Below are 24252 nucleotides of genomic sequence, written 5' to 3'. Positions count from 1 at the left end.
GTTGGTTGGCTGGCTGGTGGCTACTACCTCAAATTCGCGAACGAGTACAAAAGCGAATTATGGTGTTTTATTATTCGCCATGCAAAACCAGACCTACACCAATGCCTTTTATGTTATTTAGTTATCTATTTTAATGGTGAGGCCTAGTCATGCTCCTCTTGTGGTGGTTCTCTCTCTCTCTGAGACAGATATTACACTGAGATAGACGGACGAATGCAGGTGAGGTGATTGTGATTCCGCTCTTCACAAATACAAAAGTTCACCTGAATGAAAACCATGGTTGATGATGAGGAGGATAAGACGTGTAATGGGGTACGAAGAACATGAATGATTCCAGTAGAGCCAGTTTTTTTCTGTTCTTATTCACCGTCATCACAGTTCAAGATTCCAGGTCCAGTATTACTTAAGTACCTATGAATGAATGTACAACTGGATCCTGGCAACTAAGACAGATAAATGCGTGTAAGATTTGATTAGCTCGAGAAATTCGTCATCTCAAAGTTAATCAATTTTGCATTTTTGTTGAGTAATGACGAGAATTTGGGGGTAGGAGGCAGAAGAATAAGAGAGATGAGATGAGAGAGAGAGGAGAAGGATTACGAGACCTTTTTGTTCTTTACGCTCATTATATTCACTGGTTAGATTAGAAGAGATGATGGTGATGGTGACGTTGGTCTTATGGTTTGCATTTTGCCAAATTATATAACCCAAGAAATCCAACCCTCCTATCTGTATTCCGTCATCGCAAAAAAGGGTCTACGCAAAGTAAAGCGGAGAGAGAGAAGTTACACAAAAAGTCCATCAAATCAACTGAAACGAATTGTTTTTCATATTATTGTCGTCGTCGTCGTCCTCGTCGAAAACAGAATAATGTAGCACATTCGAAGACCGTGAAAATTTTCAGACATACACCAACATCGCATTATGTGCACTTTAATGGAGAAGAGAGAGAGAGAAAGAGACAGAGAGAGAGAGAGAATTGAGAATTGTTGGTTATGTAATGCAAAAGAACTCTGAGCATGAGATCATTATTTCAATTCCCAGAGGTGTGTCATGTGGGCAGTAATAGTAGTTCAAGTTTAGTTTTATGTTAGAATACATAACCCACCAGAAATGGCAGTAATAAAAAGATTTACAAAAGTACACAAGTAAATAAATGTACATACATACGCAAAAGTCAAGCAGTATATACGGTACAGCAGCAACAAGTGTGTGCATAAGCACATTTGTGTGCACAAGTTCTTCAAGTTTATATAATAATTGCCAAGTGAAACGGACAGGACACAGCTTTAACTGAATTTTTTTCGAGAAAGTGTGTGACAGGAACATTACAATCTATTTCAATTATCAGCAGAAGAAGCAGAGGCAGCCTGGGATCGTGGTCGTGGAAGTTATGTAAGTAACTAGAACTTTTTCTTGCATGGGGTCATAAATACATGGCAGGAAAATGTGCATGCTTATAAATTGACTGGCATCCATCCATCCATCCTGCTTGTACTAATGTAACCAATTAAGGACATGGAATAAAAAAGACGTTGTTATATAACTCGGTTATTCTGTAACAATCCTGTTTCGTCCGGTTTCCTCGGGCATGCCGCAGTTCCTTCTTCTTCTTTTACACAATATTATTTTTGTGTACTTACTTATGCAACCCTTTCTTTGTTTGATATCAACTAACCAGTTTTATTGCCGAATTTATGTACACATTCTCGCTCGCTTGCTTACTTACTTATGCATGTGAGCCAGCCGTGGTACATGTGTGTGTGTGAGTAGTTGTGAGAAAAGCAATAACAAAAAGCACAACAAAACGAATAAGGCTTGCAATTTTTTATGTCAATCTCATTTGAGAGAGGAAATGAGTACGCGAGGAGGACTACTCGGCGTCATTGTCGTCCTTCGTTCATAGTCCAGAATGAAGCATAATTAAGTTGACATAAGAGTCTCATCATCATATCCATTTCACATCAAAGTTCACAATGTTGCACCACACACGTACGTACGTATTTAGTACATAAATATACTGCCACACAGTTCCTGCTCCTGTCATATATGTGCGGTCGAGGTAGGCTGAGATAGGAAAATGTTTGCTTATATAACATAATTATAGGAATAATAACATCATGTAATCATGACGTTATTCCTCATCTAACCTGCATCTGACTGGAATAAATGGTACGTCCCCAAACAGACTTAAGCATCAAAGTGCTTGTAGGTATGCTTTTGTCCAGTCCAGTGTAGCAGTCCTCATTATTTGTAGTGTGTACGTACGTACTATCAGGCAGGCAGGTCGTCAAAGCAAAGGACTTGAAGAGCTTTAGTGTTTTTGTAATAAGTAATAAGGTGCAGGCTAGAGGGATGGATACGCAGTAATAAATTGGCTACCTGACTGGTGGTGGGTCGGTCCGTGGGGGCAAATGGTCAACTAAGCTATAACCTCCTCGACGGACATGATGCGCGGTACGATGATGGTTACGTGTGTTGTATGTACATATAAAAGTTGGTTCAGTCAGTTTAGTTTACTTGGTGGCGAGGAGGTGGATCAAGTTAAAGTTATGTAACACCGACTGTTTGCTCTACTCTCCCACTTTACATAACCTCACTCATCTCCTGCCTGCTTTTGCTAGGAGCGATATTACCAACACCATCAGAATCATGGTCGTAAAACAGCCAAAAAGAAGAAGAAGAAGCGTCAAAAAACCTATTATTGCTGGGTTGCTTTGCTTCGACGCAGGCAACGTAACCATAAGTTTGCTCCCTTCTTCGTACCGCACACTCTCCTGAGCAGTCGGATAAATCTGATCTAATGCTGACTTGGTTTACTTAAATCGTGAAAGCCAAGTCGACGTTTCGCCGACCGACCCATCCTCCTGCTCCTTATCCTTATTTTTTTCCCTGGAAAAAAAACTTAAGTAAGAGCGTGCTACGGAAAGGTTTTGGTGGTGGTGTTGAAAAAGCAAGTGACTTATGTAATGTCCCCAATTACATGGATTATGCAATGCAACTGTCATTTCCCAGATTCATTTATCACCTCTCCCGTACTTGAACCAACACGCAAGGCAAGACACATGGAAGGATTTTGCTAGCTGCCTTTTGCCATAAAAATGAAACAATTACACAATTAACTCATGGCGACTAATACAGAAGTACAATGTTGTGTGTGAGACAGACTTCATCATCCATGACATGACGAGACGCGCTTCACATCATCATTATGATCCCTCATCATCATCGCTTTTTATTGTGGCGGTGTCAACAAGTTATATATACATACATAAACATTTATATCTATCTCTAGCAGCAGCATTGCATTGGCAGCATCGGCAGTAGCGGCATGACGAAGCAAGAAGAGCGTGGGTTACATAACGCCAATATAAGCACATAATGCGCTACAAATACAACTAAATACTTGGAGGAAAGTCTGGCTATAGTACATCCAAGCATTGTCATTGATCGTGGTAATACGTAATGCAACAGATTATGTAAAATGTCAAAATGAGTTGAGTAGAGTTTGGTTGGTTGGTCGGATGGTTTGGTAGTTCGGGGTCAGACAAACTTGCAGACGGCTTCTTTTTTTCTTGTTTGCAAATTGTGTGCAAATCCAATCGGATTGGTCGCATATCAGTCGTTCTTTAGTGTTTTTATTTATTCCACATGCTCAAAATAGCCGAGTACGTAGGTGGGTTGCTCATTTAGAGTCATTAGTAGAAGGCTGGACATCATCTACGAAGTAGTAGCGAAATCATAATCAACATCCATTACGACGAGTTGTCAAAATCAGTCAGCAATTTCTATGTACTTTCAGCCCTGCAATTTCTAATTCGGCTTCCGCACCACTTACTTAAACCTACGTAGGTGCTTGGAAGAGGAGGCTGGTTGGAAAATAAAGTAATACTCGGTGAGCCTGGAGGCTGGGAAATGTATAATAATGCATAATGATAAGTAACCGTTTGATGGTGATGTTTATGATCAATTTTGAAAAACGACTACTCCACCTCCTCACATTTCATGAAATTCTATGTAACCTGAAAGTACGTACATAAGCTTGCATAATGACGAGGTGAGTGAGTGGAGATAATCGTCCTCTCCTAAATCTGTCACCCACTTGGTTTCTCATCAATGCGTGCAATCAGGGATTTATGTATACGGATGGATATCTGTCATTAAGAACCCGAGAGGACGGGCTCACAAGATTTTAATTAAGGTGTAGGGAACCAACTTGATGCTAATTTTAAAATATGATGTCAACGATGACGACGAGTGGTGGTTTAGTTTAGGTAATTACGTAAAGTCCATCCGGTGGTGGGTAGGTCGAACACATAGTAGATTAAGTTTCAAACTCAATTTAATATATGGATGTCGGATTCTTATATAATTCCCATCATATAGATATATCCTCATAAATGTTGTTGAAACCGTTCATGAAATCATGAATAACTTGTGGTGTGCATAAGCATAACCATTTGTATAAGTCTGCATAATACATAATACATAACATATTATTATTAACAAACATTTCCAGACCTTGCATGCATGCATGTACATAATATATTGTTGAGTCGTTATGATTTTGTTTGCCAAATTCGAGACGTATTTTGCAGTTTATGTAAAAGTGACTAATCATAAAAAAATAAATATCTCCATGTGCCAAAGACTTACAGAAGAAGATGACGACGACGACGACGAGGAGGAGGAGATCCCGTGTGTTGCATGACCATTGTATTGTTGTAATAATAAACATTCACATCATGTCACTCACGGACGAAGGAGGAGGACTTTTCTCGATAAAGTTTATTGCATTGTCTTAACATTTCATAATATTGCATTTGCTGGATATTGTTGTTGCAATAGTAGTCAAACTTCCATAAGGCAGCTTCGTCATGGGGTGCCATTCAAGTTTCACTCGTTCGATAGGCTGCCAAATTCGTAACCCTTTTTCTATCTCTATGTCCACAATTTATTTAGATGGATTTGGGTTTTAGTGGTGGTCGGGCTGACTGTTTGGTAGGTTGTTGCATATTATTCTTCTTCTTCTGTGAAGGAAAACAGGTTCAGGGGGCAGAAAAGAGACAGAGAAACAGAAACAGAAACAGAGATTTTCTCTTGACCATATTAATTCTCTGTCTCAAGTGTCACACATATCGTCGTCGTTTCTGCCCCTACTGTATGGAAAATGAGAAAAAAATGAGCATTAATTTTATCGCTCGCACGTTACACCGAATTACTTTTAATCTATTTCTGGTTTCATAAGCTCGCAACAACTTTGACAACTATCGGTTCCACACGCTCCACACCCAGGAGTTGAGTTATATATGTGGCTTACCTACTTTATGCAACACTGGTTGGGTAACATTTTGGTTGTGTAATGTAATTTCGCGGATATGGCAACGCACTCCTCGCGTTGTTTGATTAAGCTACTTGAAACGTTTGGGGAATTGTTGTTGTCCACCAAGTTATGGCGAATGAGTGATTGCGCATTTATGTACGGCTCGTGTACATACGATGTGTATGTATTCATAAGTCTTGGCATTAGTGACAGGGCAGCCCTCCCGCTTTGAACCTTATTTTAATTACAGCTTTGAAGTCATTAGAAACCTTTTGAAAAGGAAAAGAAAGCAGAGCTTATGTACCAAATAGTAATTACACGTGTCGAACATAATACACTCAATTCCACTCATATTTACTTCTCAGTTATGAAACCCACCAAATGCTCAAAAAGTAGAACATTTCCCATCATCATCCGCGTCGTCCTTCCTTTTCTGCTTGCTCATCCAATCAACCGATCCGACCGAGGTCAGATTAATGTTGGCAACAAACAAGCCTTTTGATAATTGAGACAACCGCAGCCCCAACATTTCTCGGATAATTAAAAATATCTCGCTGGCTTTCATTATTATTACATACTTTCATGTTTTTCCATGCATTTTATTGTCCTCTGGCCATAATGCATTTGTGTTATGTAAGCAGCGATGCTGTAATAAGGTACATACATAAGTAAGTAGTCGTGTTGTCCGCGGCGTATATAGCTCGACAATACATCTGTTTAAGTGCTTAGGTTTAATTAGGCTTCCTCGTGTCTAATTAAATAGCTGACCTGAGCATATTCACTCAGCCATGCACCAAGACAATTAATAAATCCAGTCGTATTCACTCTTTTTATGATGATGGTGGCAGCAAATACATAAAAATAAAACACAGCTCGGTCTTATCTCATCCTTCTTTTTTGGCCCTAGGCGGTAGCAGGCAGGGTCTTAATAACCGTCTCCATGCTTATTTACGAGTTTTTTGCACACTTATGCAACCTTTGTTTCCAAATGGGCTAAAATACCCAAGGAAATCACAAGTTGCATAAGCCACGAGTTTTCCTTTTCACCATCTCAGACAGAAATTCAAAAAAAACCTTGGGTTTCGAAGTTACGAAAACTCTTTATGCTTTCAACTTTTGATTATAATTTTCTTTCTGCGACTTATTTTTTCTTGTTTTGTTACTCGGAAGGGGCGGTCACTGGCATGTGTGGATGGTCAGATTGTAATAATTCTTCCTCCAGCTAGGTTCTCACTCTAGTCGTGGAAAGTTATGTAACCAGCGGAGTATAAGCAATAACCAACCCAATAAGATTACGAAATATTCTTATTCTTCTTGGACATGTCATGCAAAATTAAATAATGAGGAGATTTCTTTGCATTTAAATGACCCGAAAAAAAGACAGTAATTTTTTATCATGACTGGGAAACTGGGTTGAAATGAATACGTAAGATGTCTGGAATTCCTGAAACATGAGAGGATTTTAGGTAAAAATAAGAATGTTAAAAATGTATGAATCGTCTGGTTAAGAGATTTAAATATTTGCAAAGACACCGTGACAAATCGCGAGGTTCGATAATCAAGGCCTCACTCAATTTAAAATACCTAGTCTGATTTTCTACTATTTATTTAAAACAAAGAAAAACAGTTAAATAAATGTTATCATCATGACAAATCCTAATGTAATCAATCTCCTGGGAATAACGAATTATGTACAAAAGTGATCCGTTATTCAATCAGTTACAATTAATTACCTAATGTTGATGTTGAGTGCGTATTACATAAATACATGTACAGTTTTTTGTTACATAAATGACAACACTGTATACTTTTCCAAATAAATAGCTGCAAAATAAGGTGTCCACCAGACCAGGCAGGTTGACACAGGTGTGGGATAGTTGACATGACACGAACGGTTTACAGACTAAATAGTACAATTGCTGGTCCACCTTAATTAAAATGGGTGCACACGCCAGCTCTTCTCACATGAGATGTCTTCTTATGTAACAGCGTCACGTGTGTCATCCAGCCTATGCAAATATATTAATACCCACGATGTATTTCAGTTATATTAACACGTAATAAATAGTTAAAGTATATCCCCGTTAAATAAAACTTTCACCCAACATTGAATCTACTGGCTAGCAGTGGATTCACTATGGCGCATGTATATATAATAATATAAACTGGTTTATTTACATAAGTCATCTTACGTAACTTTTGAAAACAACATGCCGTTTCTTGGAGTTACATAAGTCATCATCATCAGCTATGCACGTAAACGTATACGGACGGACCGAGTGGATGCATTATGTACTTGTGTACGTGGTGCAAATTCGTAGCATTATTTAGCAAGTTATCCGATTTAACTTGAGAGTCATCCGTCATTCATTCTCACTCCCTGCTAAATATCCCATTGCCTGTTCAAACACTGGAATAGAACGAGTATGGGATTCACTCGCATGAGACCACGATATCCACCAAAAGTTGTATGTGTACAACTGGCAATAAGCAAGTGAGAGGTCAGTAATCTGGAGGAAGTTATTTAATTGGATGTAATCATGCATTCAGAATTTTAAGCAGTGTCATGTAACGCACAACAACTTTTACGGGTGGATGGCTTCTTCACCCGTGCAAGTTATACGGCTTACGTAACATAATAATAACAGCACTACCAGCACCCACGACATTTTACACATTTTGTCGCTAATTATCATAAGAATGAATCTTTTTCGAAGAACGCACGTTGTGTAACGAGCAGTCCAACAACTTTAGAATTTGACACATTATATAAATCCCCGTATCGTGAGCCGTGTCGTAGTAGTAGTCGTCAAGTCAGAACTAGTTCAAAACACACACGGGGCTATAAAAAAGTAAAATATCTCAGAAGCGTGCACACTGAAAAGTTAACATCTTTTGATAGTCTCTTAGCCACCGTAAAATCCTACAACTGCTAAACCATAAACTGCCGTTTGCTCCTGGAAACAACGTCATTCGCCACTTATGTACAACAAGGCATGCAAAAATACCAATTTGAAAGTATAATCAAAATACTCTCTGCATTTGTAAATTCGCAATAGTATAGACGAGAGGAAGAAAGCTTTATTATTTATTCCGGTACAAAGTTTATCTTACTTTCCCATGAAAATTGAGCCACTTGTACAAAAGGTTTTCAAGGAGTTTATACTTTGTTGTACGAACGAGTATGACTTCATCTCTTCAACTGGTTTCATTGGAATTTACAAGCACTCTCAAAAATAAATAGACGACTGGATGACGATCATCATGATGAGGAGGATGCATAAGAGTCCTTGTCCTTGAGTTCAACTCTGACATTATGTATCTGTAGGGATGATAAGGCCGCGTATGTATATTCGACATCAAAAATACATACACTTTGCCCTTTGTTCGAATTTTTTTCCGACAAAAATAGCGTTAATCTTTACCAAGGAATTTGCACACCTGGCGAATTTCTGGAGAGATTAGAGGTCACCGAGACCCTTTCCGGGAGTGGTGGATGCATGCCGATGCAGACGCAAGGTGTTCCGAAGCGTTCAGAAGGCCCAGGGCCTTGCAGGGACGAAGGGAAATGCACGTGGAGGAAAACGCATGGATCAATATCCTGTTATAAAACTCGTGGTGAGAACTTTGATGGGGCCCCACGACTTGGTTGCTTTACGTAATGTCGTCCACATCATACCAGAATTCAAGAGAATCCCCTTAGCAGTGAGCAGAAACAGAGAGGATAGGAGGTAGTGGTGGCAGTATAGCGACTTACATAAGTGCGATTATTTGCATGGGCCCACACCACCACTGCTTACTTACTTACTTACTCTTGCTAAAGTGGATGTTATGTATGAAGGAGGAAGGCTGATTGATCACGTTGTTAGTAGTTCTCTCTTTAGAGAATGGTCGACCGTACCTCTGGATGGTTAACTTCATCCCTCGACTGGATAAACACCAACCGTTTGTCCGAATTACTATCTATTGACGCCTCGCCAGCTGAGGTACTGGAATGGTGGTCACAAAACGGACTTTGTGGAACGTAGGCTTGCCACGACATAAACGGTACTGAGTGCTTCGTTGTGGGATTACATACTTCATGGGGACTTGAGTACCCCAAGGATTCCCAAGAACAGCATCATCTTCTTATTTTGGCGTCGTAGTATTCCTTTCACAATTAAGGACCTAATTGTTGCAAAGTTGTGGACAGTGTTTTTTTACGTTATAATTGCAACCGTTTTATTTTATCGTTCAACTAATGTGCTCGAGCTATAATGTACCGGATCACACGGAAAGATCTACATACCTGAAGTAAATAAAATCAAAGTTGACCATGAAGTTTTACTCGCAACAAAACTGTACTATTTTCCGAGTAATAGTGGTGAAACATTGTTGTACAATTTCTACCTGAAACGTGATAATTTCCTGTACGGAATTTGTTCCAATTCTCAAGGATAATAACAAAGACTACGAGGTTGAACCTACAAGTATTTAATAGTGGTTTCACGAGAGGGTTTCTAATTTGCGATATTAGGTCGCTTTCTCTCCTTCTTCTTCTGTCACAACGCAGCAACAATGCTAACCTCGGTTTAGTTAGATGAACAACTTCAAGAAATATTACTATGCGTGAGAAGAAGAAACGAACTCTGTAACATGGAAAAAGAAGAATCGTACATTAAAACGACATACATATTCTGAAAACGGTGATAAAATCGGATCACCTTAATAATTTTCTTATGTAACATGTATTCTCCCATTTTTGGATCTTCTTATATATTCTCCTCTTTTAGCAAGATAACTAACTAACAATACCTTTTTTAACTGGGACGGTGGTTCAAGTGCCTAATGGTAAAAAAACTGAAGAGTTTATCACGTAAGAAGAAAACTTCCGTGAGTTGAAGTGGAAAAATTTTTAGTTTACGTAACATTTTTCGCAAACACTTGTTATATAACAACGTCGTCATCTCCTGTGTTGATTTACTACTCAGCCAATGTAACCAAGAAATCTGTGTGACACACTTATTAGTTGCACAACCAACCTGCATACTTTTGTGGAACGCAGTATAGCCACATTCACTACATATGTGTAGCTCATCACATAATTCGCGCAACTTTCACCACCATACTTTCCCCGTGATGGAAAACTAAGTCGTCAGCAGTTCTTACTTGTGTGGAATGTGCAAGATTATTTGGTGGTGACCATCAGTATTATTTTATCGTTTTAGCAAAAGTGAGAGGACGGAATTTGAAGGAATTATTCGACTTGATCAATCCAGGTAAATTTCTCAAATTTTGGACAGACTTAAGGGCTTCTTTTATGGATAGCCTTTCGACCGTACCTAGGTCAATACCTAGTTAAGCACATAGGTCCTTCCATGAATATGTAGGTGTATTGAGTGAGTGTGTGGGCTGTACCCTTTTCGTGCATCACCAGGAGTTGTTGGGTTATGTAGGTGGGCAAAATTTACGTAGGAAAAACTACGTAAGTGGAATGACAGAATTGGATTTCAAACTCTTTCATCTTTTTTTGTTACTTGCAATACATTAAATTCTGAATACTGCACATTTTAATCTGCGTGGAGTAACTAATACCATGAGGGACTGGCGGCGACGAAACTGGCAAAAGTGCTGCTGATATTATGTTATGTAACTCGTTGATGCGACATCTTTGTCATAAAAGTTTGCAAGGAAGGTATACATTAAGCACTTCAAAACACTATGGTATTTATTATTACACGTTATCCTGGCTCAACAATTTTTTGGCGAGGTTACATAATCTCTGAACTTGCACTCATTCATTAATTCATTCCAGGACTGCAATGTGTGGCGTGGTGTTATCTATCTCTGTCTGTCTGTCCCATTTTTCGCATAATTCCTGATAGATAGTATATAGTAGAATGGAGAGGTTATGTGTGCAAAAATGGGCATGTTGTTGTGCAAATTTATATAAAATGTTATATAAAAAGATTAAATTTATTATTGGCAATACCGAAAAATGTTTACGTCATAACATTTCCCCCCCCCCTCTCCTTAGATTGGCATTGTGTTAAAAGTAAATATATTCCTGATGACAGATTACTCCGAGGTGCATTATGAATCATAATTTATGATGGTTGTAACATTATCATCCTTTCCAAGTGGGTTTCCCGACGATGGCAACGACGTGATGGAGATGACGATGTGACTGATTAGAGGGTTAGATAGACAAGCTGCTCATCATATTTTCGGGAGAAAGTCGTCGCCGCCGCCGTTGTCGTTGAGCAAAATTATGTAAGGTGAAAGAATAATTGAGTATTGATTGTGACGAAGGAGAAAAGAGGATTATAAAACGGCTAGTGACGTTCAGGTCCAGGGGCGGCAGGCAGGCAGGATATTATTATGTCGTGCGAGAGGAGCAAGTCGGTGGAAATGTTAGGGATAGAGAAGAACCCACAATACTTACGCGTAAGGTAGTTCAGTCAGGAGGGTGGTGGTGGTGGCAATGGGGGTCCCGAAGCAATAAATCCGGGTAACAACAATTTCTGAGCATACCCAATCCGACAAGTGCTCTGTGTGGTGCAAATTCTCCCAACTCACCACCACCACCCATCCTCGGGGCCACCTTACCCACTTACATAATCACTGCAATAACTGACTGGTACTTTCTCCTCCGCCATCCAGCCATACACATAACAACTCATTTTGTCTGATTGAAAGTGGATCTCATTTCTGAGTTGGGCAATAGCAATTCCAGATTTCATCACGACAACAACTCGGTCATGTCATTTGCTGGGCGGCTATTGACGAGGTAGGAGCCGTACACCGAATTAATAGGGCATGACTGTCTCTGAGTATCTCTGCTGAAGCTATCAGATCACTTGGTCTGCAGATTGGCTTCTGCTCCTCTCGTCGTCGTCATTCTTAGAACACGCACGACCCTCTTTAAGTCAATCCCTTCCTGTTTTCTCTCTTTCTCTCGTCCACACTTTCTCCGCTGAACAAACTTATCAGCAGCAGCCGGTGTGGTGCGGTGTGTGGAAAACTCCAAACTTGTCCACTCACTGTCCCTACTGCATTGCAACGGCTGCCACTAATAAACTCAACGCTCGCATTGTTCGCCTGGCAGTGATTGGGAGAAGAAGCCACGAGCGGTCTTGAGATTGAGAATTTTTTTGTTTCTTATTTTCCAGTGTGAACATCCAGTGATACGCGAGCAGCATGACGGACCTCAACAACGAAGTAGCAAATACGGCTATAATTTTACTAGACTGGACGTTGGCCGTCAAGTCGGTGAGGCCAGCGGAGAAAGTTTTCACCCCAACGACGACTATAATGGGGGAGGGTGTGGATATTGGTGATTCGCATATTGGTGGTTCGCAAACCATCACCTGCTTTATGGAAGCCATGAGTCTGCTGGTTCAACTGCATCGTGCGTTGGGACCGAATATCGTATCTGAAGAAATCAAAAAATTGGTCGAAGCCTTCACCGGGAAGATTGTGGACATGCATGCAAAGACTGTATCAGAAACTACGGAGTCTCCTCTTAAATTGGCAGACTTTTCGTGTCCGATATGTTTTGACGTGGTGCAAGAACCGCACACCATCCTGTGTGGGCACTCTTATTGCAAGCAGTGTTTGCTGAAGGAATCGATAGGACATCAATGCAGACTTTGTAGCTACCGCTTTAACGATGTGGACATTAATGACACGAGGCCAAATGTTCTTCTTATGTCGATAACGGACAAAGTCTGGCCAAATCAAAAGAAGACAATTTCCCTGAGAAATGAGGCGAACGAACTGTTCAAACAAGAAAATATGAACGTGGCGTTGCTGAGTTATAATAGCGCTCTTGAATTAAGTAAGTAAACTCTTTGTTGTTTTAATTTTAGCAAGACCCATAAATTTGATGACCGTCTGTCTCCTTCGATAACCTATGATAGCGAAAATATCTCCAAATTTGATAGGCACATATATTAGGGGACCTGCCTCCGAAGGGGATGCGGCATTCTGCGCCAAATTTATAAAATTGTAGAAAGTTGAAATTTGGTACGACGATTAAAGATATGACCAGTAGACGATCCCAAGTTTAGCATGATTAGGGAATTTAGACAATACGATGTTTAAATATCAAAATGCTTCATACGCAAACTCAAAGGTATTTAGATATACCTAAGGGGTTGAAGTCCATTAGAATATGCAGTCCGCATGATTTGGTACAAAATCATCGGATAGTTCAATAAAATAAATGGGGTCAACATATTTGGATAGTTCTTTCCCTACACAAGTCTGAACTGGGGAGGTTTTTACTCTGATTTTCTTTTGCTTCATGCAGAACAGCATTTTAGTACTTGATTACGTTTCGTGTCTCACATTTATCCTGCATACGACGAGTAGTAGTTGGAAAAAATAATCTCGCATTTCGTTGCATGAGCAAAAAATCCAGATACAATTTAAGTGGGAGAAACCCAAGATTCAATTTAAATATTTGATGGGATTTTGTACATCATGTAATAGGTTTACTGGTGACGACAAGTCTGTAAAAATGTGACGAGAAAGATCTCATAATTATATTCCTCCCTTTTTCCAGGTGCTTACGATCACTTGTCCTTATGTAACCGTGCCCACACGCTGTGGGTGCTTGGGAAATGCATTGAAGCTCTGGAGGATGCCGAGTTGGCGATAAAACATTGTCCATTCTGGTTCAAAAGTTATTTCCGGAAGGCAGCTATTCTTGACAGTTTGGGTCGTTACGAGGACGCTCTGTGCACTCTAACTCTTTGCATTTATCTCGTTAAAATCACCAAAGTCCAGGACGACGACTCCACCCTAGTTTTCGTAAAGAATGAAATGGTGAAAGTTCTCCTCAAAATATTCTCATCCGCCCTCACCGCTGCCAAACTCTCTCAACGACGGCGTGTAGTGGAACCCATCTCATCATATTCTCCATACCCCGACCAGAAGAAGCGGAGATCTGTCGACCAGCTCTGCGAACCAGACTATGCCTCCTCCTCGTCCTCTTCGAGTGGTGAGAGTGGGGAGGAAAGTCTAGGATCCGACTTCCGGGAAGGGGACAGCAGAAAGTGCATGCCAACATTAAAAGAACTCTCCTCCCTGCACCGCTCCAAAGGCAGAACACCTACTCACCCAAGTCGACTAGGTCACGAACCCGTGGCTACGAGACTTCATCACATCTTTACTTTGGCAGTGTCAGAGGTGGCCAATTTTGAGAAACACATGCCCACCAACAATCGCTTTCTCGATGAGTCCACCATCTCCATTTCTGACTTTGAGTGTAGCCTATGCTATCGACTGATCTACCAACCTGTTACCACCATCTGCGGTCACACCTACTGCAGGAGTTGTTTGGAGCGCTGCCTTGACCACGCCCCCACTTGTCCCCTGTGCAAAACGGCGCTGGATTCCTGCGTGGCGTATCGTCGACACGCGCCGACCCACACGTTAGAACAGTTGATATCCAGAGTATACCCCAAAGAATATGCGGACCGGATCAACCAGCACTTGGAGGAGTTGGCGGACGGGAGCCTGTGTGGGAAAAACAAGGAGACGGAAATTCCGATTTTTGTTTGCACCATGGCATTCCCCACGGTTCCGTGCATGCTTCACGTATTCGAACCTCGCTATCGCCTCATGATTCGACGATGTATGGAAGCAGGGAGCAAAAGGTTCGGAATGTGCTGCTACTTGCAAGATGGGGATCACAACTATGGGGATTTTGGAACAATGTTGGAGATCCGAAACATTCAGTATTTTCCTGATGGACGCTCCGTCGTCAACACGGTGGGCGTCCGGCGGTTCAAGGTACTCAAAAAGTGTATAAAGGATGGCTACAACGTTGCTACTATTGAGTTCCTTGAAGACAAACCAGTCGAAGAGGTGGACAGAAGTCGTAAGTTACATAAGACTACAAATTACATAACCATTGTTTTCCATTTCTCGTTTCTCGAGGTACTTGGAGCGAAGAAAAAAATAATTATCATTGCTAATGGTCTTTTACCCTCGACAGGCTTACGGGAGTGTCATGAGAACGTGTTTAAGGATGCTAACGACTGGCTGCAGTCTATCGACGCAGTAATTCGTCAACGAATCATTACTCACTTTGGAAACATGCCCTCCCCTGAAGAAGACTGGATGAATGTTGTGGGAGGACCAGCCTGGACGTGGTGGTTACTCGCGATTCTTCCACTCGACGCCAAGGCTCAGTTAGCAATTTTGAGTATGAATAGTCTACACAAGAGATTAGAAAGTATCCAGAAAGTACTGCGCTATGTGAAAACAAGGCTGACGTAATTCTTAACCAAAAATATGAAGTACATACATATATAGTATAAAAATATTGTATGTTTTATCATCATGGCGGCGAATAGTACATCACTATTTGGTATTAGTTTGGAGCATTCTCATGTCTTTTTATTATTAGCTGTAGCATTAGTATTGTGTTTGTGTTTTGTGTCCGACTGACTGATTAGCGCTGATGAGTATCAAGAGTGACCTGTTGTGGGTTGAGCCTACATTTATTATTGCCACATTGTAGTAGTAATTGTATATCCTTTTAAACATGTCAATTTCTCAGTAAGCTTTTAATGGTGGATTGTACGGTTAGTGAATGTGGGTGGTTGTCGTCGTCAATGTTTAGCCTTGGCCAAAGTGTAAAAAAATATATTTCCAGGATTCTGTCTGATGAGAGCAATTTACGAATGAAATATTCTTATGCTATGCGTGTGGAATGATGATAACGAAAAAAAAACGAATAATCCGACTCCAAAATTTTTAAAAATCACTGAATCTGTACCTGCAACACTTTTGCTACGCAAATAAGACTGTTCAGTAGAAAAACTTTCAATCTATGACCTTGAAATGTGGCACTTGTTCTATACTTTTGCGTACCTGTGTGTGACCGACCTACCCGGAAGGAACAACTGACTGCTATCTGGCTAGAGTTACATATAGTTGTAGCACAGATGACCATATGCTTGAACGAATTTTACTCTGATTATGCAATAGGAAGATTTATTATGCAACATAATTTTTGGCACTTACGTTCCACTATTTTATCTTTTACGTAATCGTAGGTGTGAACTTGAGTCAATCTGAGAGAAAGAAAGGAACGTGATATTCCGGGTTATCGGTCGAAATGTAGTTTGTCGGCGATGACCGGATTAAAAAAGAGGCATTCATCTAGTCGATCAGCCTCTGTATCATTGTGATAGTATTTAAGGTAGTCTTGAGTCTTGCAAAAAATGTGACATACAAATATTTATATAACATCTCAGAAATATTTATGTTCCAATTGAATGTCTCCATGACTTGATTATGAACTGTATATTTGTTTCAACAATAAAAATTTAACAAGCTTTTATCCTAATAAAGTCTCAAATCGTCTCATTTTTATGCTCATCCAATGATCAATGATCACAGCATCTCGTAAAACTTTGATTTTTATACACTTCCAAACTGCTTAAATAAATGAATACATTTCTTACTCGCATTTTGCTGTCTCAAATTCGCGTACGATTTCTTGCATTTTTTAGACCACTCCGGCATTGTGATGATGAACATACCTTTCAATGCGTTGAAAATGGTTCTAATTATCTTATTCATGAGACTCCAAGTCAATACCCTCTGTTTACGCTGTATTTATAACTCTGCATCTTAATCATTCGTCTTGGTCATAAATTGCATAGTTATTTGAAGCAGTAAATTTTTGTTTAGCGACAGCAGCTGTCATAAAAGTGCTAAAATGCTGTCCAACAAATTCATGCACAACACAAAGTTCTGGAAGAAATTTGTTGGAGGTCTGGTTGGCTGTACGACGGCGTTTTGCATACTATCCAGTTCAAGTAACGATAAGAGTTCAAATTGGTAAGGAGAGGTTTCTTCAATACGGAAATAAGCAGTTCACTGAATAAATTAAGAAAATTAGTCCTGAATCAGGAATTGTTTATTTAATTTTTAAAGGAAAAATACTTCAGAATCGGAATCAGCACTTCAGAAATTTATTCATTCAGACAATAAAAAACGAGAATTGTCCACCACCCCAATAAATCATGACAAAAAGTTGAACTATCCTATTTGTCAGAAAGTTATAATTCGGAGAAGTTTTCCACGTCTCCTCGCCTGTACAAACTATACGACAAGGTTGCCCTAAAAAAATAAAACTTTTGCATATAAAATTTCTACGGGAATCTAAAATTTGTCAAGATTTTCAATTCCAGTTTGTGTGAGGAAGACACTTTTCCCTTGACTGCGCTAGTTTCTTATCCAGGAAGTGGAAATACGTGGGTTCGACATCTTATAGAAATTGCGACTGGTATTTTTACTGGTAGTGTGTACTTTGATCACACATTGTACGCTCGGGGTATTATTCGCATTAATTTTAAAATGGCATTGAAGGTTATTAATTTTGATATTATGATAATTTTGCCAAGTTAGGTTTTTTGGGGGAGAAGGAGGATTGGAGTTCGGGGAGAACAATTGTGCAAAAGTTGCATGTAAAGTATGACTCTGCTCAACCGTTTAAACGAGGAATTCTTATAATACGGGAACCCGTCGCGGCGACGAGGTCATTTGTTGACTTCATGGAATCTGGACACACCGGATGGGCTTCTCCGACTACGTTTAACAGAAAAGGTTGTCATGATGTTGATTTTTTTAAAAATTTTCTATCCTACATATATGTTAATTTTATATTAAAATACTTAGATTGAAATGCGTTAAGTACATGTTTTTATTTTATTTCGGTTTAGAGTGGCCCTCGTTTCTCCTACACTCGACACGAGATTGGCTGATCTTGGCAAAAAGTTGGATCGAATCGCCTGTAGATTTGTTGGTCATTCATTACGAGAATCTGGTCAGTTCTACGGTCAAGGAGGTGCGGAAAATAGTAAAGTTTCTCTCATTGGATGATTCACGAATGGATTCTGAATGTTTTTTGGTACACAATGAATAATGATGCTTTCTTTTGAAAATGCGTTGGCTAAATCTATTTTTTTTATTTTTAGAAAAGCGTCGAAGGTTCGTTTCATCGGAAGCCACCAGTTTGGAAAATAAATTCACCCCCTCCGCCTAAAGCGAGGCTAATAATTGACAATGGGATTAATTATTTAAATCAATTACTGTTAAAATACGGCAAAGAACAAATCCCATTAGATAAGTATTCCTGTTATAGAAATAGCAGTGAGAAATGTGTTGGAAAAAATGGATAAAGACAGATGCGAGGATTAAATATTTAAAGTTGTTTGCGGAACAAACTTTCAGCATTAATTTCGACATATGTCATTACTGTGCGCCTACTAAAACTATTACATGTGTGTATGAATGACGGTGAAAGTCTTGCATTTAGAAAGATTGCTATGTATTAAATAATGTGACGACCTTAGCTCCTCTGTGTTGTAATCACCTCAGATATGATGATACAGTGTCGGACAGATGTCTACGTCCACATAGTCGCGTCAATTTCATTTTCAAATTGTCACTGAACTACTGAACCAATTTTCATCATTGATATATCAAATTCTCACAAATTTAACGTAATTTCATAGCACATTATTAGTTTTCCGCTAAAAAATTTATTTTAGGCCAGAGATGTATTTTAATTCAAAATGAAAACAATTGGATGGACAAAAGTCAACGTCCAGTAAGAGAAAACATACAAAAAAAACTGTAATTTATAAGGAATGTTATAACAATTAATTTTTAATATTTGGTTGGGCCTCCGTTCGCTTTAAGGACGGCTTCAAGGCGTCGAGTCATAGAGTTTACCAAATTCTTGGTCACATCTTCAGAAATGGTTTCCCAAACTTCACGAATTCTGGATTTAAGGCCCGGAATTCCTGAAAAAGATTGTTTTCTTATTTCTCTTTCAATGTGGTCCCACAGATGCTCAATGGGATTCAAGTCTGGAGATTGGGGAGGCCATTCTAGCTTCGAAATTTTTTTTTCTTGAAGTATTCCATGGTGGACTTGGCAGAGTGTTTCGGATCGTTGTCTTGTTGGAAGACAAATCGTCGTCCAAGTCCAAGTTTTCGAACAGATTCCTGGATATTGCCGTCAAGTATTCCCTGGTACTTGTATTGGTCCATAATTCCGTCAACAAATTCCATTTTTCCTGCCCCACTTGAAGCCATGCATCCCCACACCATTACCGACCCGCCGCCGTGCTTAACTGTGGGGTTGAGATTTTTTGGATTCAATGCTTCTTTTGGATATCTCCACACTCTACGACGCCCATCTGACCCAAAGACATTGAACTTTGACTCGTCAGTCCATAAAATACTGTCCCAGAATGTTTGTGGCTTGGAAATGTGGTCTCTGGCAAACTTCACTCGTTTGGTTGCATTCCTCGGTACAATAAGAGGCTTCCGGACTGCTCTGTGGGATTTCAAATTTCCCTTGTTCAGTGTTCTTTGGATGGTCCTAGGACTAACTTGTTTGTCGAACATCTCCTTGATCTCGGTAGATAGCTTTGGAGCACTAAGTGAGGGTGTAACGTTGACTTTGTTGAGCACGTGGCGTACTTCTCGGTGAGCCAAAATCGGTTTTCGACCACTTCTGACCTTGTTTTGGACTGAACCATTAGCTCTAAAGTTCTTAATGATTGTCTGGATGGTTGTCCTTGCTAATTTATACTTGGTCCCTATTTGTCTCTGCGACAGCCCCCCTTTTTGTCCACCCTTCCAGTCCTGAATGACAAGATCTCGAATAGCGATAGGAATTTCCTTGCGTGTCGACGCCATCATATTTTTCTGGAAGAAAATTATTTAAAAATTAATGCGGCATATGTTATTGATAGATTTATTAAGTTACCTGATTTTATAAATTGGAGAGATTTTTGTTGTTAACAATTAAAGTGAAGTGGACGTAGACTTTTGTCCGCTCAAATTTCATCCTCTCTCGCTCTGCACTATGATTCTCAGTTTTCCCAGAATTTTCAGAAATAACTCATATGTTTTATGAAATTACGTTAAATTTGTGATAATTAGATATATCAATGATGAAAATTGGTTCAGTAGTTCAGTGACAATTTGAAAATGAAATTGACGCGACTATGTGGACGTAGACATCTGTCCGACACTGTATATGCATATTTAAAACAAAAGTATACAAGTTATTGACATCTTAATGATTTAATCGGTTTCGCCACTTGTCACATTTACATTTGCAACATCTGTAGTATTATTCCGTTCTTCAAATTCTTCAATCAAGGTTGACGTATTATTCAAATCTTCAAATTTTTCAATCAAGGTTGACGTATTATTCAAATCTTCAAATTCTTCAATCAATGTTGACGTATTATTCAAATCTTCAAATTCTTCAATCAATGTTGACGTATTATTCGATTCTTCAAATTCTTCAATCAAGGTTGACATTGTCGTGGTCGTAGTGGACGTTGTCGTTGCCGTTATCGTTGAATTGGATTTTTGAGAATAATTCTTAGAATGATTCTCAGAATAATTTGTCCAAAAATTACAATGCGAATAATCCTGAACATGACCTACTCTATCATCCACCATGAGAATTTTACTTGTAGCACCACTCGTGTCATGGAATTTTCCAGTTTTTACAAATGAATAAAAAAGCGAGATCATATTTTCCTTAAATTTGATATCTTTTGGTGAACGTGTAATGGTACGAAGGTTGAAAATGGCTTGAATATCTGACCCAGGCTGTGCCAACCCACCCTTCCCTTTGTGAGAAATTAAATAGTTGAAGACTAGATTTTTAGACAAATATGTTTGGCTAAAGTGCAACATTGGACAAATGGTATGATAGTCGGAAAGAACTGCGGAAAACTGTTGCCAGTAATTGGAGTCTGGACGATTGTATTGACGATAAATCTCATGTGCGACATGGGGGTCAAAACTGGATTCCAAGTATTTGCGATATTTTGCCGTGCTGTTCCAATCCAAAAGTGATCGCATTTCAGAACTCGTATCGACATGAAGTGGTGCCCCCACAACGACGGGAATGAACGGAGTACTAGTTTTGATAGAAAGCTCGTCATGCATTTTGTCATATTCTGTGTCCTGACTTTTTAAAATATGACCGTCATAAATCAGCCAATAATGTTTGTAACGTTCTTCAAACGAGTGACCAAACTCGTTGTGAAATTGCCTCCAGCTGTACGGAACACCTTCAAGTATTTCCTCTGGTGAAAGTTTAAATAGACAATCGACACTGTCACATTCGGAATACTCGAAAAATTTCAAATTCTCGTCATAGGCTTGCTGTAATTCAACAAAAAAATTTTAGCAGGCAGAATATTGCATAGAAATTGCAATAAATTGTACATACGTCTAAAGTTACAGGTTCACGAAACTGTCCTCCGGACATCCAAACCTTGTGAAACAATGGGGATGATAATGATGATGCATAATTGGTACGAAGCAACGCTCCAAGTATCGTGGCTCCAGATTGATGGCCGAAAACTGTCACACTTTCTGGATTTCCACCAAAGTGACGAACGTTACGTTGAATGTATAACAAGGCTGCGAGAAGGTCCGAAATCCCGTAATTTCCGGATGAATTTAAAGGGGATCTGAATCATTTTTATGAATTACCTGTTAGTTTATCTATTGAAATTCTACGTATGCATTCCATGCGACTTGAGTAAATAGTTGCAAATCTCACCCTTCTGACAACGCTTTGAGAGATAGAAATCCGAGGACGGAACGCCTTATCGATACCGAGACGAATACGGCGTTCCTCTCCTTCGCCAACTCGGGAGAGGGTTGCAGCTCCATCGATTCCCCACCATTTAAACTGTCCCCACCCAGAAAGACAATCACGTCTAGGGGACTTGAATAGTCAAGTTTTGGGGTGAATATGTCTAAAATGGAGTAATTTTGGCCATTTGTAATTTTTCATGCTCAGAATTATCAAAACAAAATTCCACCTAAATACAGACAATCCTCGGCCCCGTCGTAGCTTCCATTCCGATAAAACTGCCAACATCGCTTTCTCCTCTCAACGGCGAGATACGTCCCGTTCCAACAGTGGCGCAGGTCCTCGTGGACCTCAGCCTTGTTCCAGCGTCGACCTCCGAGTGGTGGCAGGGCGTACTGAATCCCGAGAAATGCATAGCTCTCGTTCACTACTAATCTGAAATTTACAGTGAAAGTTGTGTAAGGTCAGCTAAGCGGATTAAGATTCCACATTCCTTCGTGTTTTTTGGGGTTTTGTGTGGTGCTCAAGAATTCAAGATGGATTTGTAAGATTTAGTTGTGAGAAACACAAAAATTTAGAAAATGAGTGTCTGCACGTTTCACTTTGTTTTTTTTTGTTACAGAATTTACAGAGTGTGTATTTATGTAAATCTGTAAGAATGCCCCATCTTTGTAATCAGATTGTTTGTACCAGATACAAGTATTTTGCTGATTGAAATTCACAGGAAAAAATGCAAAATACAATCGTGTGCCATAAATACTTGTTGTTTGTTCATGACCTGATGCAAATTATGTGGGTTGATGTCTCGTATAGATTATGCATGAATGTGTAATGTCGACAAGTTTATGTGTACATACATACAAACACGATTATGGATGGGATTTTATGCAGCATACCCTTTAACGAATCCACATGATGTAATTGTAGTCGCAAAATTCCCTTCGATAACCGTTCGTCTCAAAATTGCACCGCCGAAGGCAGCGTTTCTCACCAAAATTACAACTTGTATAATTAATATCCCAGCCAAAATGCAAATTGCCAGTGCAAAAAATTTCAGAAAAAGTGGAGATCTCATGTTACCCTTATGCGAGGAAGGATTGACCATGATGATAACACAGAAAATATTTGGAAACTTTGACTCTGAAAACTACATTGATTCCAAGACTTGACAACAACGCGTAATAAGTTTCGACACAGATGAGCAGACTTTCGAAACGTCTTAATGTCAACCCATTCCATACGACTTTTTTTCACACTGGTGGCGTCTCACGTCCTTGTCGCGCAAGCTTGTTCATATGTATGTAGAACCTCCGCAGTAAAATTCAATGTTCAGACACTAAATCAACAGGAAACGTGAAATGTAGCAAGAACAGAAGCCTATCAGCCAGCCTTCAACTTTAACCAGACGACATGACCAGGAGTAAAAGAGACGGAGGCAACGAGCAGAAAATGAGACCCACACGGAAGAAATTCTGCAAAGTGGTGGGGAAGAAATACTGATCATGATGTCGATGGTGTCAGCTCCAACAGCTCGCAAAAGTCAAAGCAGAGAAAGAAAGGATGAAGAATATCCTGCGTTTCACATTTATCCTCTTTAACCCCAAACTTTAAAAACACTTAAGAGAAGTTGGTTGCATAATCACTTTGAACACAAAAGACGAGGCAGAAGCCACCCAAGAAAACTGCTACTCGTTCACAGTCTACAAACATAGCGTTCTATTTCCAGGAGAGGGTTGAGTATTTTTAGTTTCTCGATTAGTTTACATGATCATGTCCTCGTGTGTACGTATCTAAAACTTTGTATAAGTCTGCGTCCAGGATTGCGATGTGACAGACAATTATTGCACAATAATCACCCCAGGTTCTAAACTCGAGACGATTGAAAATCTCGATTTTTCTGCTTGGCTCGTGCCTTTCTGTGTCAACGTCTCTTATTTATTTTTCTTTCACTTGACGATGAGTTGACAGACGATGCGTTGAATTGCTGTCAACACGAGGGAGAGAGAAACGCCTTATGAAAATCTACTTTTCGTCAGTCCTGGTTTGTTTGGCTGAACATATACTTTTTGCCACTAAAAGATTTAAATCAAAGTCCAATCTGTTTGAATTCCTGTGTTCAAATAGTTACGCAATTGCATTTCAAGTAGGTATAAATAATTCAGACTTAATGCCGTGTTGTTTCTTCGGTAAATATTTATGCTCAATAACATGCCATGCTCACAAGTTTATGCAATTTTATGGGTAAATGAAGACGGGTATTTTTCAATAAAACATGTATTTTCTTT

General features: G+C 39.5%; 3 protein-coding genes and 1 long non-coding RNA gene across 6 annotated transcripts; 2 read left to right on the top strand and 2 right to left on the bottom strand.

The window, feature by feature from the left end:
- The first annotated feature begins 950 nt into the window (after positions 1-950).
- LOC110850643 (LON peptidase N-terminal domain and RING finger protein 3) lies at positions 951-16671 on the top strand. 2 transcript variants are annotated; one of them, XM_022098118.2, is made up of 4 exons: positions 951-1395; positions 12475-13142; positions 13872-15191; positions 15309-16671. In XM_022098118.2, the coding sequence occupies exons 2-4, from the start codon at positions 12503-12505 to the stop codon at positions 15590-15592; spliced, it is 2244 nt and encodes a 747-aa protein (XP_021953810.1). In that variant the 5' UTR covers positions 951-1395; positions 12475-12502; the 3' UTR covers positions 15593-16671. The 2 variants fall into 2 exon arrangements, with proteins under 2 accessions (XP_021953810.1, XP_021953809.1); XM_022098117.2 differs by lacking the exon at positions 951-1395 and adding an exon at positions 8793-10581 and having other exon boundaries at positions 15309-16667.
- On the bottom strand, positions 8385-8888 carry LOC118436045. 2 transcript variants are annotated; one of them, XR_004835153.1, is made up of 2 exons: positions 8765-8888; positions 8385-8645 (listed from the first exon to the last, which is right to left on the bottom strand). It is a non-coding gene; the product is annotated as an uncharacterized LOC118436045 (long non-coding RNA). The 2 variants fall into 2 exon arrangements; XR_004835154.1 differs by having other exon boundaries at positions 8749-8854.
- A 248-nt stretch (positions 16672-16919) lies between the features above and the next one.
- LOC110851088 (WSC domain-containing protein 1) lies at positions 16920-18552 on the top strand. Its single transcript, XM_022098724.2, has 6 exons — positions 16920-17164; positions 17261-17440; positions 17518-17660; positions 17735-17932; positions 18049-18236; positions 18304-18552. The coding sequence occupies exons 1-6, from the start codon at positions 17043-17045 to the stop codon at positions 18505-18507; spliced, it is 1035 nt and encodes a 344-aa protein (XP_021954416.1). The 5' UTR covers positions 16920-17042; the 3' UTR covers positions 18508-18552.
- Positions 18553-20400: 1848 nt separating this feature from the next.
- On the bottom strand, positions 20401-24117 carry LOC110851087 (neurotactin). The gene is made up of 5 exons (XM_035853004.1): positions 22864-24117; positions 22197-22402; positions 21932-22130; positions 21596-21839; positions 20401-21528 (listed from the first exon to the last, which is right to left on the bottom strand). Exons 1-5 carry the CDS (start codon positions 23070-23072, stop codon positions 20428-20430), a joined length of 1959 nt encoding a protein of 652 aa, XP_035708897.1. The 5' UTR covers positions 23073-24117; the 3' UTR covers positions 20401-20427.
- Positions 24118-24252: the final 135 nt, after the last annotated feature.

Source organism: Folsomia candida, unplaced genomic scaffold (assembly GCF_002217175.1).
Source record: "Folsomia candida strain VU population unplaced genomic scaffold, ASM221717v1 Fcan01_Sc006, whole genome shotgun sequence".
NCBI classification, from domain to species: Eukaryota; Metazoa; Arthropoda; class Collembola; order Entomobryomorpha; family Isotomidae; genus Folsomia; species Folsomia candida.
Note: the sequence above shows the minus strand (reverse complement) of the source record. Positions and strands in the feature narration are given on the sequence as shown.

Bases quoted from the DNA above. Each gene is read 5' to 3' on its own strand.
- LOC110851087 (XM_035853004.1), bottom strand. From the start codon at position 23,072: ATGGTCAATCCTTCCTCGCATAAGGGTAACATGAGATCTCCACTTTTT. The intron at 22,131-22,196 runs GTGGAATTTTGT...ACTCCATTTTAG, and splicing joins CGAGGATTGTCTGTATTTAG to ACATATTCACCCCAAAACTT. The intron at 21,529-21,595 runs GTATGTACAATT...GTTGAATTACAG, and splicing joins GTGAACCTGTAACTTTAGAC to CAAGCCTATGACGAGAATTT.
- LOC110851088 (XM_022098724.2), top strand. From the start codon at position 17,043: ATGCTGTCCAACAAATTCATGCACAACACAAAGTTCTGGAAGAAATTT. The intron at 17,661-17,734 runs GTATTATTCGCA...TTGCCAAGTTAG, and splicing joins TCACACATTGTACGCTCGGG to GTTTTTTGGGGGAGAAGGAG. The intron at 17,933-18,048 runs GTTGTCATGATG...ATTTCGGTTTAG, and splicing joins GACTACGTTTAACAGAAAAG to AGTGGCCCTCGTTTCTCCTA.
- LOC110850643 (XM_022098118.2), top strand. From the start codon at position 12,503: ATGACGGACCTCAACAACGAAGTAGCAAATACGGCTATAATTTTACTA. The intron at 13,143-13,871 runs GTAAGTAAACTC...CCCTTTTTCCAG, and splicing joins TAATAGCGCTCTTGAATTAA to GTGCTTACGATCACTTGTCC. The intron at 15,192-15,308 runs GTAAGTTACATA...TACCCTCGACAG, and splicing joins CGAAGAGGTGGACAGAAGTC to GCTTACGGGAGTGTCATGAG.